This window comes from Dipodomys ordii, unplaced genomic scaffold, assembly GCF_000151885.1.
Source record: "Dipodomys ordii isolate 6190 unplaced genomic scaffold, Dord_2.0 Scaffold73, whole genome shotgun sequence".
Lineage (NCBI taxonomy): Eukaryota > Metazoa > Chordata > Mammalia > Rodentia > Heteromyidae > Dipodomys > Dipodomys ordii.
This window is the reverse complement of record NW_012267289.1, coordinates 10,132,228-10,147,987: the sequence shown is the minus strand read 5'-3', so window position 1 is coordinate 10,147,987 and position 15,760 is coordinate 10,132,228. Positions and strand designations below refer to the sequence as shown.

Genomic DNA, 15,760 nt, shown 5'->3' with positions numbered 1-15,760 from the left:
CAGGCAGGAAACTTGATGAGAATCCCATCTCCAATTAACCACAAAAAGCTACAAGTGTAACTATGGCTCAACATACAAGCTCAGGGACAGTGCCCAGGCCCTAAGTTCAAGCCCCAGGAATGGCACAAAGAAAGAAAAGTAGAGGCAAGGGTATGTATAAATTAAAGGCTTACCCATAAATCCTCCACTGGCAATACTCACATATTCTTTGTTTTTCTGTAATGAAAGATAAAGTTTACAGTATTATTCTTGATACTAGAGCATTTTAGTGTATTTTTTACCATACATTAATCGTACAATGAGGGTTTCATTGTGATGTTGCCATATATATATATATATATATATATATATATATATATATATATATAACAATGTATCCCAATCAAACTTACCATCTATTACCACTCTTTATCTACCTACTCCCTTCTTAAAACAGTTTCAACAGATTTATTTTCATACATGCTCATTCACTCTCTCTATTAGCTCAACCCCTCCCCCAATGGCATACTCCCAAAGAACCTGTTTTATTTTCCTGGAATTTTTTTTAAGTGTTTCTTAATTGTACCAAGGGTTTTTACCATGTATTTCAGATGTACACAGCCTATATTTGGGTAAGAATAACCTATCTTCTGTTGTTTTCTCTTTTCTGGACCCGGACCCCCTACTTATCTACGTTGAGATTCCTTATGCCGTTTTCATACATAGTTGTACTGTTTCTGAAACAATTTAAAAATTAATTTTTATTATTCTGCATAATTTTAACTTTCTCCATTAAAATGGTTTAAAATCATCTGATAATCCCTCCTCCAAATATCTTTTTCATTCTAAATTTGTCTCTCAAGGGTTTGTTTTAGAACAATTTTCTCAGATCAGTCACAGTAAAATGAAACGAATAGAAATGAATCCAAATTGAGCGACTCGTACAACAACAAGCTAACCATATTTCTGATTCTATAGTTTAGGATCATAAAAAGTAAGGACTTCAGTGTGCAAACTACAAAAAAATTTAATAAGCTACTTTAAAAAAATAAAGAGCCATCATTGGCTGATACGATAAAAGTAGAGAGTCAGGTTACATAAAAACATTAATATAAATCAGCTAAGCTGAAGATAATATTCAAACACAAAAAGAAAAGATGTATAAATGTAAGGATAAATATGGATAAATATTTATCCAAATAAATAGGACATTAAAATGAATTATATAGCAACTATACAGAGAATGGATAGGCATGAAGATCAATGCAACAGCATAATGTAGACTGACTCTGATGCATAAGCAATTCAGTGTATTAAAAAAGTAACATTTCAGAATGATAGCAGAATTAATTTCCTATCTGGAAAAAAAAATTAATTCCTACTTTGCTTCGTACATCAAAACAAAGACCAGATGGTTCAAGACTATATTATTTCAAAACAAAAAAAAAGAAAAAAAAGAAAAGAAAACATGCTAAGTATGGGAGCAAAGTCTGGAGAAGAAAATTACCTTTCTAGGCAAGACACAAAACTAAAAAGCTGTAAAGAAAAATATACAGAAAATAAGACATTTATCTACATGAAATTATCTATGTGAATTTCTTCATGGTGATAGCAGTAACTAAACAAATGAAATAATCTACATCAGCATACCTGTAAAAAGTGTGCCAGGACCATGTTCATATACATGTCTTCTTCCTCCCTGCCACTACCCATAAAACAGAGGTGCTCCCCGCCGGCTATGGAGCCAGACTCAATGGACTGCTTCTGTGCTTCCAGCAAAGATTTTACTGACTGTGCAAACTCTGATGGATTCTGAAGCATCTAGACAATTCAAAAAAAAATAAGAAACTTGGCAAGTGTTTGTTTCACATGCATTTCAAAATTTAAAGTATCTTTCCAGGAAAACCTTTGATATTTACAGAGCCACGCAGAGCAATGGAAAAATAAGTCTCTTATGAATAAAAATCCCTAGGATAAGAGAAAAGGAATGTGTATCTACAATGTGTATCTAGTGTATCCATTAGAACAGAGTTGAAAATTCAAAGATTATAAAAATACTACTCTACTACAGAAAAAAAAATTCTTAGAAAGCAAAACAACTAGTAGCTACAGTGTGTGTAGGCATGATGCCAAAAAGACAGATCAAACAGCTCTACATCTTAGTTTCCACTTACACAATGAACCATTATTTCTTATAGGATAGGTAGAAATAGAAGCCATTATTTATCAACACTATTTAGGAACTGCTGATACAAGGATGAAAAACTGATTTATCCTCAAGGAAACAAGTATATTAATAATTACAAAAAAATTAAAACATAATGGGACTATAATCAAACTACAATAAAAATATAGGAATTGATAGAGTATATCAAAGTACTACTTGTTAAAAATTAAATATAATAAAGCAAGGTGTTCCATCTTATTAGTAATTACAATCATTTTTCACTTATCAATCTGATATAATAAGAAAACTAACAATACTACTTGGAAGGTGGAAATCAAGATTGCAGTTTAAGGCCAGCCCAGGCAGCAAGTTAGCAAGAATCTATCTGCACATGCTTGTGTAATCTCAACTATATGGGAGGCATAGGTAGAAAGACTGAAGTCAAAAAACAGGAGAGCTAGGAGCTGGTGGCTCAAGCCTAGCTACTCAAGAGGCTGAGATCTGAGAATCTCAGTTTGAAGCCAGCCCTGGCAAAAAACGTGTCCCCATGAGACTCGTACCTCTAATAAATGACTCAGAAAAAGAAAAAAAGCCAGAAGTGGTACTGTGGATCAAGCGTTAAAGTGCTAGATTTGAGTACAAAGAGGCTCAGCAACAGCACCTAGGTCCTGAGGTTCGTGCTCCAGGATGAGCAAAAAAAACAAAAAACAAAAACAAACAAACAAAAAAAACCAGGTAGGAGATCCTATCTGAAAAAAATGAGAAAATCAAGAAAGGGCTGAGATGATGACTCAAGTATATATAAAGATCTTAGCTGGGCGCTGGTGGCTCACGCCTGTAATCCTAACTACTCAGGAGGCTGAGATCTGAGGATTGCAGTTCAAAGCCAGCCTGGGCAGGAAAGACCATGAGACTCCCATCTCCAATAAACCACTAGGAAAAAAAAAACAGAAGAGGCGCTGTAGCTCAAATGGCAGAGTGCTCACCTTGAGCTGAAGAGCTGAGGGATACGCGCCCAGGTTCAGAGTTCAAGCCCCACAACCGACAAAAAAAAAAGATCTTATAGCAGTGTGTTAAAAGAAATTTAAAAATAATCAAGAATAGGTTAATCAGGCAATGAACTATGGCATATCTTTTTTCCTTTTTTTTTTTCCTTTGGCCAGTCCTGGGACTTGAACTCAGGGCCTGGGCACTGTACCTGAACTTCTTTTTGCTCAAGGGTTGTACTCTACCACTTGAGCCACAGCACTATTTCTGGCTTTTTCTCTTTATGGTGTATCTATACCATGGACCACTATGCAGCATTAAATATATATTATACTTAATTTCCAAGATAACTTGAGTGAACAAGTAATATGTTACTGAAAGTCTGAAAGGTAAGCAAGTTGATAATAGTAGTTAACTCTGGAGTTTTTTTTTTAATTGTAAATAGTAATCAAGAATCACCAGAGTAAAATTTTAAAATAAGCCTAAGAGAAGATTCAAGGAAGAGAAAAGTGCCAAGTTCACTTACAGGATACAAACAACCTAGAATAGCATTTCTCAGCTACAGGATCCAAAACTCTCTAGGCTCTTTTTTCTTTCCAAGATCAGGACTTAAACTTGGTTCAAGCCGCTTGTGCTCATTGGCTAAGTGCTCTACTAACTGAGCCACATCTATAACCCCTTCCAATTAGTTCCCTCTGAAAACCATCTCGGCCCTTCTACACTTCCATTAGCCTCACTGTCAACTTGCCAGACAAGATGGAGATAAACAGGGTAAACTGTATATTTATTATTCCACTCTTCTCTGCTTCCCCATTCCTGTGGCTCTGATTACCTTAAAGCACCGTAAGTGCTGCAGCCTCAGTTCTACCAAGAGCTCTAAGTATCTCCGACCATTTAATTACTTTATCCACTCCTTAACTAAAATTACTCTGGGGTTATAATTTTAACAACTAGGCACTTGTAAGTCAGATATTATCTTATTACGTATGAATTACATGCATTCATACTCATGATTTTAAAAAATAGCTTAATGATAAAAAGGTTATATAATTCTTACCCAATTAAAATAAGAGCTGATATCTGTAGCAGACTTACTAAGTGCAAGGCACTTTGCTAAGTAATCTATCAAGCAGCCCACAGTAAGAACAGTAAAAATTTACTGACCTAACAATGGTATGCAGAAGTAAGCCTTAGGCAACAGTTCTCAGTTACCCTTTATGATGCCAAAAGAGCAAAAGAGTGTTTCTAGGTAAAAAGGAAACCTGAGACTCTCTTCTCATTAAGCAGATAAAAAGTTTCTCAATCTAGGCCAGGTATATTGACAGCTAAAGGAAAAAAATTCTCTCATAAAAAAATTAATCAGGGCTGGGAAGGTGGCTCAGTGGTAGAGTGCTTGCCTTGCATGCATGAGGCCCTGGGTTTGATTCCTCAGCACCACATAAGCAAAAAGAAAAAAGCCGGATGTGGCGCTGTGGCTCAAGTGGTAGAGCGCTAGCCTTGAGCTGAAGAGCTGAGGGACAGCGCCCAGGCCCAGAGTTCAGGCCCCACGACTGGACCCCCCCCCAAAAAAAATTAATCAGCATTTATACTAACCAGATCTGAATCTAAGTGGAAAGCAGTCGATAAATGCCCAGCATTATACTGTTCTGCAGGACGGCAATCAACCACAAAGAAGCGAACTCCTTCCTAAAAGGGAAACAACATCTGACACAATGGAATTTGACATCAGGTTCCAGTTATACAATATGATAGTAACAAAAACACAAAGAAAGGCAACCTGTTTGTAAAAAATGGATTTCATACAGGATTTGGAACATACATTTTGTTACAGACATTAAAAATAACCTCAAAGTCCTAAACACTTTAAGTGCTTAACATATACTTTAGCCATTGCTCTTGAAAGTGTTAAAATGTATAGCAGCAAGACTATGAGCTATAAAACTACCTATATTGGAATCTAAAAAACTATATTACTTATTTAATACAAGTAAGATACACTGTTATTTCTGCTATTAAGTCCACATCTTACCATCCAAGAACTAAATACCTTTCTTGTGTGTAAAAGGGAGTTCATGTGAGTAAGTCTCCTTAAACTATATTACATAGGTCTTTTTAATACTAGTTCTAATATGATAAATATGTTGAGATGCTTATGTTTTTAAAACTCTGAACAACCAGTATAGATACTGTACGAAGCTCAACTGAAATGTATCATAAAAGCTCATCTCCCATACCCATTCCTCTCTTGGATACCATCTTGGAAATATAGCTCACCTTCAAATCTAAGGTTAAGTAATGAACAACAGATACTAAAAAAAATACTACTGACCAAACTGACTTCTTAGATTTCCATGTACAACAGTGAACAGAAAACTATAATTCTTTCATAATTCTGGTTTATTCATTAAACTATGTAATTCAATTACGATATACCCGGTTAAAGGCTAAAATTTAAGTATAACATACATGGCATTCAGTTGCCATGTTGAAATATGAAAAAGGGCAATTTATAGAAATTGGTGTCAAGAATGACAAAAACAATTAATTTGATAACTAAAATAACAGGCAAGCTGATGGTTTGAATTGACCATTATGCATAGAAGATTTAACCTACTTATCCAAAAAGACTGAACAGCTACATATTATAGTAAATTAATTTAGTGGGAATCACTGAACAGGGAGAAAATGATTAATGAGTGGGACTGAACCCAGAAGCTTGTGCATCCTAAGCATATGCTCACTGGGTTATGGTCCTCCCAATTCCATATATTTAAAGCCATCTGACAAATGGGTTTTTTACTTACACTTTGCAGCTGATTTGCTTGAAGGATCTCTGACACTGAGACAGCCAAACAAAGAGCCTGACTCAAATCTGCATCATCATCCTTAATTCCCAACAGAGTACTACCGAAGAGATGGTGATTATCCTATTACAAAGAGAATTTTTTTTTAATTAACAAACATGAGTTGCACAAGGAGGGTTTCAGTGTGACATCTCTACACATGTATACAACATCCTGATCAATCTCACTCCTCCATCTCTCTCTTTCTTTTATTTCCCTCCTTTCTAATGCATCTCCATTAACCTATCTGTTTTATTTTTGTACATGTAAACAAGCTATTTCAACCTCAAAGAAAAATTTTAAACATTAGAAAGAAAAATAAAAATTTCTGGGTAACAATCTCTCTCTCTTTTTGTTAGTGCTGAGATTTGAATGCAGGACCTTACGCTTGCTAAGCAGGCATTCTACCACTTGAGAAACTCTGCCAGTTCCTTTATGTGTTATTTAAAAGACAGGATCTTTTTTTATGCACAGGCTACCCTGAGCTGGGATGACAGCTCCATGCCACTGCACTCAGTCATTAGTTAAGATGGAGTCATAAACTTTTATGCCTAGGCTGATCTAAAAGCTGGGCATAAAATCCCCTGATCTTCTCCTCCCAAGTAGCTTAGTGTTACAAACTTGAGCAGCCATGTACAGTTTTTAAACCATGATAAAATATGAATAATGATATAATGTCCATGATTCTTATGATTAATTTCAAAGCTTATTCTTACATCATCTCAAATCTCACAGGCTAAAATATACAAGAAAGTCCCAATGAGAATTCACACAAAATAAAAGATAGAGGGAAAAAAAATCCTGTTAACAAGGAATCCTCTCCCACAATCAATCTAATCTATAAAAAAAAAAAAAACCCTAGAGTTATTTTCTATACCATCATTTATAGTTAAATGTTGAATTTCAGAAGCTGGTAGCTCAGGGGCAATGCTTACTTTGCATGATCAATGCATTGTGGTTCACGAAAAAAAAAAAAAAAAAAAACAGGCCTCAGTGACTTAAACCTACAATCCTTAGCTACTCGGAAGGCTGAGACAGGAAGGATCACACAGTCGAACACGAGAGCCCTTTTCAAACAAATGATGGGTGTGGGTAGCACACTCCTGTCATCTCAGCTACAATGGGAAGTCTAAAATAGGTACAAAGGAAGACCCTTCTGCAAAAATAACCAGTACAAGAGAAACAAAGGGAAGAGGTATACATAGCTCAACAGCAGAGGAAATGCCTAGTAGCATGAGCCAAACTGGGTTTGGGGAATGAGGAAAAAGAACCACCTCACTTGTAGCTTCTCAAGTCTCCATGTAACAAAAATAAAATGTAGTAGAAATATATCACATAATAATTATATGTTACAGCTGGGCGCTGGTGGCTCACACCTGTAATCCTAGCTACTCAGGAGGCTGAGATCTGAGGATCGCTGTTGAAAGCCAGCCCGGGCAGGAGAGACCGTGAGACTCCTGTCTCCAGTAAACCACCAGAAAACCGGAAGTGGGGCTGTAGCTCAAGTGGTAGAGCCCTTGCCTTGAGCTGAAGAGCTGAGGGACAGCGCACAGGCCCAGAGTTCAAACCCCACGGCTGACCAAAAAAAAAAAAAAATTATATGTTACATAATAACGCTGATATATAGCTGAGTCTAATTTGCAGATGCTAGAATTATTTTCTGTATCTCAAGAATAAAAAGTGTTCCTCTAGCAATACATGAGGCTGAGATCTGAGGAGCACAGTTCAAAGCCAGTCTGGGAAAATAAATCTGAGAGACTCTTAATAACCAGAAAAGAATTGGAAGTGAAAGTATGACTCAAATGGTAGAATGCTGGTCTTTAGTTAAAAAAAAAAATCAAAGAAAAGCAGAAGCCCAAGGTTCAGCCAGGCACCAGTGGCCCACATCTGTAACCCTAGCTACTCAGGAGGCTGAGATCTGATGATCATTGTTCAAAGACAGCCCAAGCAGAAAAGTCCCCATAAGACTCTTATCTCCAATAACTACTCAAAAAAGCTGGAAGTAGCACTGTGGCTCAAGTGGTAGTATGGCTCAAGTGGTAGAGCCTTGAGCACAAAGAGGCTCAGGGACAGCGCCTAGGCCCTGAGTTCAAGTCTCATGACCAGCAAAAACAAAGAAAAAAAGCCCAAGGTTCTAAGTTTAAGACCCAGTACCAGTACCAAAAGAAAGAAGCACTCATCTCTTCTGCACATCCCACCCCCAAGTACTAGACTTTGAACAGAGCCTTATAGTCAGACCCTTCATTCAGTACTTTTTTTGCTTTAGTTATTTTTAGGATACAACCTTGTTTTTCCTCAAGTCCAACTTCAAATCGAAATCTTCTTATGTCTTCCTGGTAGCTGGAATTAAAGGCATGTGTTACATGCCTGGCTTCACTAACTTTTTGTCGAAGCTGGCCTCAACCATGACTCTTCCAACCTCTGCCTCCAAAATATCTCAGATTATAGGTGAGTGCCTCTTTTTTTTTTTTTTTTGGTAGGTCATGGGGCTTCAACTCTGGTCCTGGGCGCTGTCCCTCAACTCTTCAGCTCAAGGCTAGTGCTTTACCACTTGAGCCACAGCGCCATGGCTTTTTCTGCTTATGTGGTACTGAGAAATTGAAGCCAGGGCCTCATGCATGCAAGGCAAGCGCTCTACCACTGAGCCACCTTCCCAGTCCAGGGGCATGCCTTTTAAAAGGACCAAAGTGGTCCTCTTATAATATTGAAAAAAAGTCTATGACTACTTTTTTGTGCTGTTATTCCATCATCTGACTGACCATAGTGAAAACTAATGTGATTTATAACAGAATAGTATTTCAAATAGCTAAAATTATTCCAAGAACAAATTGTTCCCTAGGAACAAATACTTAAATTATTTTTGAGGTAAATGTCCTGTTTTTGTTCATTTAGATTCTTTTTTAGCATAAATTATGATATTTTCATACATGCAGAGCTTGGTCATATATATTCCCCCATTTCTCTTCTCATACTCTTTCTCCTGGATCTATGTTTTTTGAAAGTTAACATTATTTGCCTCTGACACTGACATACACACTGACATAATACTATGGCACATGTCCAACAAGGATGTTCTTACCGGCTACTGAGGTCACAAACTAACCTGTACTATATAAATAACAATGTACATCATTTCCCTATGTCATTCAAGTGTCATTTCCTAGAAAATCACACTAATCAGGCTTCTAATTTGATGTCTTTTATAAAAAATCTACGTCTCTAAGGGTTAAGTAACCCTTTGTTGTTGTTGGTTATAGGTCAGCAATACATCACAAAGGTTATCCAAGACTGAACATGAGATAAGCAACAAAACACTAATTTAAGAAATATCTCAGTCAATTTTTGCTTGGTCAGAAATAACTAATAAGCAAAACAAAGATAAAGTGGTTCTCACTGGCATTTTCTATCTATCTGTTTCCCACTAGGGAAAGAATTTACAGTGAAAAAACATATAACACATAAAAAGACAGAAAAATGTAATAATTAAAGAGTATTTTAACCACAGTGAATACAAAAGTAAACAATAGAACAGTACAAAAATGTGAACTACAAATCAACTCATCATTTTGTGGTTCTTACCTTCCTAAAGGAAGCTGGTGTTTTACTGCAATAATATTGAGCCAAAGAGAAAAGGTCTTCTATATCTTCCAGATGCAAACTGGATGGAGTGTTTTCCAAGAACTCTGAAATTACACATATGGCAACATTTAACAAACTTTGAAAAATACTATAATTGATACTATCTGTTAAAAAGTAAAATATCTGCAGTGTAATACTACAGAAATGGAATCTTATCTTTTGTTTTTGTATATGTAGTGCTAAGAATCAAATTGAGGACCTCACATGCTAGCCCCAGTGCTTTACCAGTGAGCAACATCCTCAATTCAGCAATGATGCTTTCAAAGCTGCTTGTGGAGAAACAGACTCTAAAAGGAGCTAAAACTGTTAATGCTTTACTGCTAGTAAAGGATGTGTCCCAAGAATCAAAACTAGCTTTAACTAGGACTGTATCCAACAAACATACAAAAACACCAAGGTCCCTAGAAATGAATAGTAAGTAAGAGTAGTTTCTGACTTAAATGTAGAAAGATAAACATTACAAGTGAGTAAGAATAGTTTTTGACTTAGGGAACTTAACTTTTTTTTCTTTTCTTTTTTTTTGTTGGTCATGGGGCTTGAACTCTGGGCCTGAACACTGTCCCTCAGCTCTTCAGCTCAAGGCTAGTGCTCTTCCACTTGAGCCACTGAGCCACTTTCAGTTTTCTGAGTGGTTTATTGGAGGTAAGAGTCTCAGACTTTCCTGCTTGGGCTGGCTTTGAACTGCAATCCTCGGATCTCAGCCTCCTGAGTAGCAAGGATTGCAGGTGTAAACCAGCAGTGCCCAGCTGGGAACTTGAATCTTGTGGGAGAAAATAATAATGTAGAAAACAATCATGTAGCCAGGTGCTGGTGACTCATGCCTGTAATCCTGAGATCTGAGTATCACAATTCATAGGCAGCCCTGGCAAGAAAAGTCAGTGAGACTCTTATCTCCAATGAACCACCACAAAACTGGAAGTGGCTCAAGTGGTAGAACACTAGCCTTGAACTGAAGAGTGCGGAGACAGTGCCCAGGCCGAGTTCAAGCCCCACAACGAAAGAAAGAAAGAAAGAGAGAGAGAGAGAGAGAGAGAGAGAGAGAGAAGAAGGAAGGAAGGAAGGAAGGAAGGAAGGAAGGAAGGAAGGAAGGAAGGAAGGAAGGAAGAGAGAGAGAGAAAGGAAGGAAGGAAGAGAGAGAGAGAAAGAAAGCAGGCAGGCAGGCAGGGAGGGAGGGAGGGAGGGAGGGAGGGGAAAAGAAAGAAAGGAAGAAAGAAAGAAGGAAAGAAAGAAAGAAAGCAGGCAGGCAGGGAGGGAGGGAGGGAGGGAAAAAGAAAGAAAGGAAGAATGAAAGAAAGAGAAAAGAAAACAATAATATAGAAAGATAAACATTATTGTCCAGACAGGACAATGTGTCTGGCAATATCGAGTAGAAGTAGCTATCTCCTTATGGGGTCAGCATGGGGAGAACTCAGAAGAATCAAACGTTAAACATAGAGATTATAAAGTAAAATGGAACTTAAAATTTTTCTAGGCTAATATCCTAAACATATGGATTGGAAAACTAAGTTTTAGAGACATTAAATGATCTGATGATCTAAATATTTTCTCCATATTGAGTAATACTTACGGACAACTTCTTCTTTACTACCTGATTCTTGTGCTAAAATAAATTCTCTGTAAAAGGAAATTAAACAATTGAGTTAAATATTAATAGAGCACCTGTGAGAAAAAGAATCTAAGTAACTTGATACTTACTTTGCATTAACAAGAATAATTAACATTACAAAATAAATAAAAAATGGATCTGCTTGTTGAAGATATCCATCCCATATTGCCTGAGTGACTTCAATGGAACAGTAATATGCAAAAAGACTTCCAAGCTGTAATCAGGAAATAAAATGAGAGACATAAACCACTGGAGATGACCTGGTCTCTTACAAGTATTAAATGATTAAGTAATATCACATCAAATTATCTGTACCTGATATTTAATATGTACTTCAGTGCTGAAATCTAAGGGCAAAATGGCACAGTGGGCCAATCAGGCACCTCACTTAACCTTTCTAAGGATGCCATTTCTACTGTTAAAAGCAGGAGAGGAGTTTGAGGGCGTATGTATTGCTACTCATTTTCAACCACTGTTGTAAAAAGAGAGGTAATTAACCTGGAATATGTTAAACAATGCAATACATTTCTCTGCCATAACTCAGTAACAAGTATTTTATGTAGCTCCAAGGGTAGCTAGTGCAATCAACTTAGTTTTTACAGCATAGTTTTCAAATTTACAAGGTATTTGTGAAGATCAAACACTCAGTAAAATTTTAATGACAATGTAAGCGTAAATTGATTTACATTTTAAGTCATTTGAAAGAGATAAAATTACTATTCTTCAATAGATTTCAGCTCTCTGGTTTTGTCTTGCAAATAAAAGACTTTTTACAATCTAAGTTTCTCTACAGCCTAATTGTGTTGAAATTGAATGAATTCAATACTTTGATTAGACAATTTTCATCAGGTTTGGAGATAACTCCATCTAGAGGATTATATCAATAACATCTTTAATGACTAAATCAAATGGGAATCCATATATTTAGTTCATTCTTTATGCCTGGTGCCAAATTATTGTTATATCATTGTCTATTATCTTTAATTCTTACTTGCTAAGTAGACATTTTCTCCCTATTTCACAGACAAGATGATAGACTGGGATGAAATAAATTTCTGAAGCTAATGAGGAACCATGTACTAGAAAAAAATCTAAGACTCAACAGCCCATGTAAGGGTCACTCTAACTGTCCAAAATGCTGCTGATTCTTTTTGCTGTTGTTTGAAAAATTACTATCACAAATTCCAATTAAAAGGTTTAAATACGAACAGAATAGTAATATGCATCTTTAATCTCAGCTGAACTCACATCACCATTTTATTGCCACTATTATGGGTTCTTCAGGTGTAAAAATTAGTTTGTTTCATTTCATGATTAAAAAAAAACAACCGAAACTACTCTATTTTCATCAACATGATACCAGTATTAAGAATGAATTAACTGGCAGAGCAGCTAGAGGCAAAGCAGTTGTTTCAAAATTCGGGTTAAATCTACTGAAATAGTAGAGTACTATTTCAGACTTCTGGTAATAGAAACGGCATCTTCTAGGCAGAGAGACCTCTATTACTTAATGCTCAAAAGAAATAATATTTTGCTTTAACATAACTAGATTTAATGGTAGCATATGAATGGTAGCTCAAAGAAGCTAAGGTTTTATAGGCATTTTATTAATTTGACTGCAAAGTGCCAGTGAGAACTACTAACCCAGAATAAGACTTCCTAATGAAAATACAAATAGAGAAAGACCACTAAGTTGTATTTTACATTGTTTTACAGTAACCATTGGAAATACAATTTTTTTTCAGATTGGTTACCAGTTTATAACACCATCAATCTTTTTTTCAGTGATGGGGCTTGAATTCTGGGCCTGGACACTGTCCCTCAGCTCTTCAGTTCAAGGCTAACACTCTACCACTTGACCAAAGCACTACTTCTGGTTTTCTGGTAGTTTATTGGAGGTAAGAGTCTCAAGGACTTTCCTGCCCAGGCTAGCTTTCAACTGTGATCCTCAGATCTCATTCTCCTGAGTAGCTAGGATTAGAGGAGTGAGCCACCAGTTCCTGGCACACCATCAAATTTTTAAAAGTTTTAAACTGAACTGATATTTAAATATACTGCACGTATATGCAGAAATAGGTACTAATTGCTACATTTAACAAATATATAAGTATATAATTATTATATAAGATAAGATGCATCAATAGATTCTAATTATGTAAGTTCTATTTCTATTCGTGTGCAAAAAAAGGTTAACCCTCCTATTACATAATCTAAACCTAAGAGCAAAAAACCCTATGTTAAATGTCAGTAATTTTCTTCTTTTCTTTTAGTAATAATAATTATAATTTATAACTTTTTTCTTCTTCTTGAAAAATAGCACTTCCTAACAATAGTTTTATATAAACTATTTTTCATTAAGTGCTCCTACTTTCACTTCATTACCCAGTTGAGTGCATAGGAGTCTGGAGTAATTTTCTTTGTATCAAGAAAAGAACAAAGCTCTGGCTCGTGGTATTGGATAAGTAATCGGAAAAGATGGAATGGTCTCCCCTTCAGGGAACAATCCCTAAAAGACAAGAGAAATAAACTTTTTCATTAACGGTTAAAACTGATCATATCATTGATCAATCCCTCTACAATAGTCATCTTTTCTCTTCCCCCTTTCTTCCCCTCACCCCCCCAACCCCCCGCTCCTAAGAACATCAAAGCATTCATACAAACTGATCTGGAATAACCAGGCAGAGCTTTCTTGGTATCCCTTTTAATACACCTGGCAAGTGCACAATGACTTTTCAAAGATTCTCTCCTGGTGAACCCAGGCAGTATTCAATTAAGAGGACTATAAACAATCACTTAAAATGGCACTTAGCTTAATGCAATAAAGTTAGGGTCCTGTCTTCTTTTCTGCCAAGTAAAAGGAAACTCCTGGGAAGACTAGTCCTAGTTTTTATATTCAACCTGGAATATCCTTAAGCAAAAGTGTAAGGTAGAATGACCACAGATGAACATTTCAGAATAGCCTGTGACTCAGAAACTATCCAAGTGACCAAGGTACCATATATCCTCAGAGTGAATTCCAGAAGGTACCAAATTCTCAACTTATTGAATAGTTGTTCTACTTCAAAGAATTGTTGTGGAAGTGGAAAAGTTAAATGTAAATATTATCTTAAGGTAAAAGGCACTAAATACATATTTTGCCTTTTTAATCACAATACCTTCTTCCAAAAATGTTTGGAAGTTCCAAACAACTTCTACTACAAAGTACTTTAATAGTAGAAATGATTATATAAAAGGCATAGAGATACATTCTGGGCCATAGATTCCCTGTAGTCTCTGTCCATTCTTTAGGTTCCTCCACCCATGGACATGGTAGCCACTCACAACCTTAAACTGAAAGTCACCATCACCATACCCATGTAACCAACTGACAACCCCTTGGATCAGGTCAAAACCACATCCATGCACTACACTGACTTTTCAGGAAGCACAGTTGCTTCCTCCTTCCGATATACAGCCTCTACTTCCACTCAGCAACCTTATTTCTCAAGTTGGAGGCATGTCTCAGTTGGTAGAGGGCTAGCCAATGAGCAAAAGCATCAGGTACCAAGTTTAAGTCCAAGTTTAAGTTTGGTCTTGGACCAAAAAAAAAAAAAGGAAAGAAGCCTTATTTCTAATTCCCACATCCACAGCATTCTTATAGTCCTCTATGTCCTGCAAGTTTCTTAGATGCCACCATATGCATATTAATTTGTTTTAGTGTGTTTACATTTTTAGTCTTTTGTAGCTTTTTTTTTTTCCAGAGCTGAGGACCGAACCCAGGGCTTTGCTTGCGCCGGGTGGGCGCCCTTCTGCTGGGCTAAACTCCCAGCCCCATGTGTTTACATTTTTAATACCTCAAAACCAAACAGAATTTGACTGCATGGAAAAAGAACCTCTCAAAAGGTAATATAATCTTAATGTAAATGAAACTAACCCCTCACAAATCTAACAAACTAATCATTAAATGGTCAAGGGAGCTAAAGAGAGACTTCGCAGAAGAAGAGATAAAAACGGCAAAGAAACACATGAGGAAATGTTCATCATCCCTGGCTGTAAAGGAAATGCAAATAAAAACAACAATGAGATACCACCTTACTTCAGTCAGAATGACCTACATCCTAAATTCAGCCAACAACAAATGCTGGAGGGGATGCGGAGAAAGGGGAACCCTACTACATTGCTGGTGGAAATGGACACTAATATAGCCACTTTGGAAAGCAGTCTGGAGGTACCTCAGAAAGCTAAATATAGACCTCCCCTACAACCGAGCCATACCACTCCTAGGCATCCACCCTGAACAACAGGAACCAGTATACAAAGACACATGCACCTCCATGTTTATTGCAGCACTGTTCACAATAGCCAAGATTTGGAAACAACCCAGATGCCCCACTACTGATGAGTGGATCCAAAAAACTATATACAATGCAATATTATGTACCTATATACAATGGAATATTATGCAGCCATTAGAAAGGATAAAACATGCCATTTCAGGGAAATGGATAGAACTAGAGCGAATTATTTTGAGTGAGGTAAGCCAAGAACAAAAAGACAAAT

The 15,760-nt window shown here is 36.6% G+C and overlaps 1 protein-coding gene across 2 annotated transcripts in view; it reads right to left on the bottom strand.

Annotated features, from left to right (window-relative positions):
- Tbc1d23 (TBC1 domain family, member 23) overlaps positions 1 to 15,760 on the bottom strand; it is a 52,271-nt gene that overhangs the window by 18,896 nt on the left and 17,615 nt on the right. For both annotated transcript variants that reach the window (XM_013024150.1, XM_013024149.1), the window contains exons 5-12: positions 13,604 to 13,727; positions 11,311 to 11,435; positions 11,183 to 11,229; positions 9,556 to 9,659; positions 5,938 to 6,060; positions 4,727 to 4,819; positions 1,630 to 1,800; positions 174 to 216 (exon numbers count right to left, since the gene is read on the bottom strand). In XM_013024150.1, the coding sequence (XP_012879604.1) occupies positions 174 to 216; positions 1,630 to 1,800; positions 4,727 to 4,819; positions 5,938 to 6,060; positions 9,556 to 9,659; positions 11,183 to 11,229; positions 11,311 to 11,435; positions 13,604 to 13,727 (830 nt within the window). The remainder of the gene's footprint in view (positions 1 to 173; positions 217 to 1,629; positions 1,801 to 4,726; positions 4,820 to 5,937; positions 6,061 to 9,555; positions 9,660 to 11,182; positions 11,230 to 11,310; positions 11,436 to 13,603; positions 13,728 to 15,760) is intronic.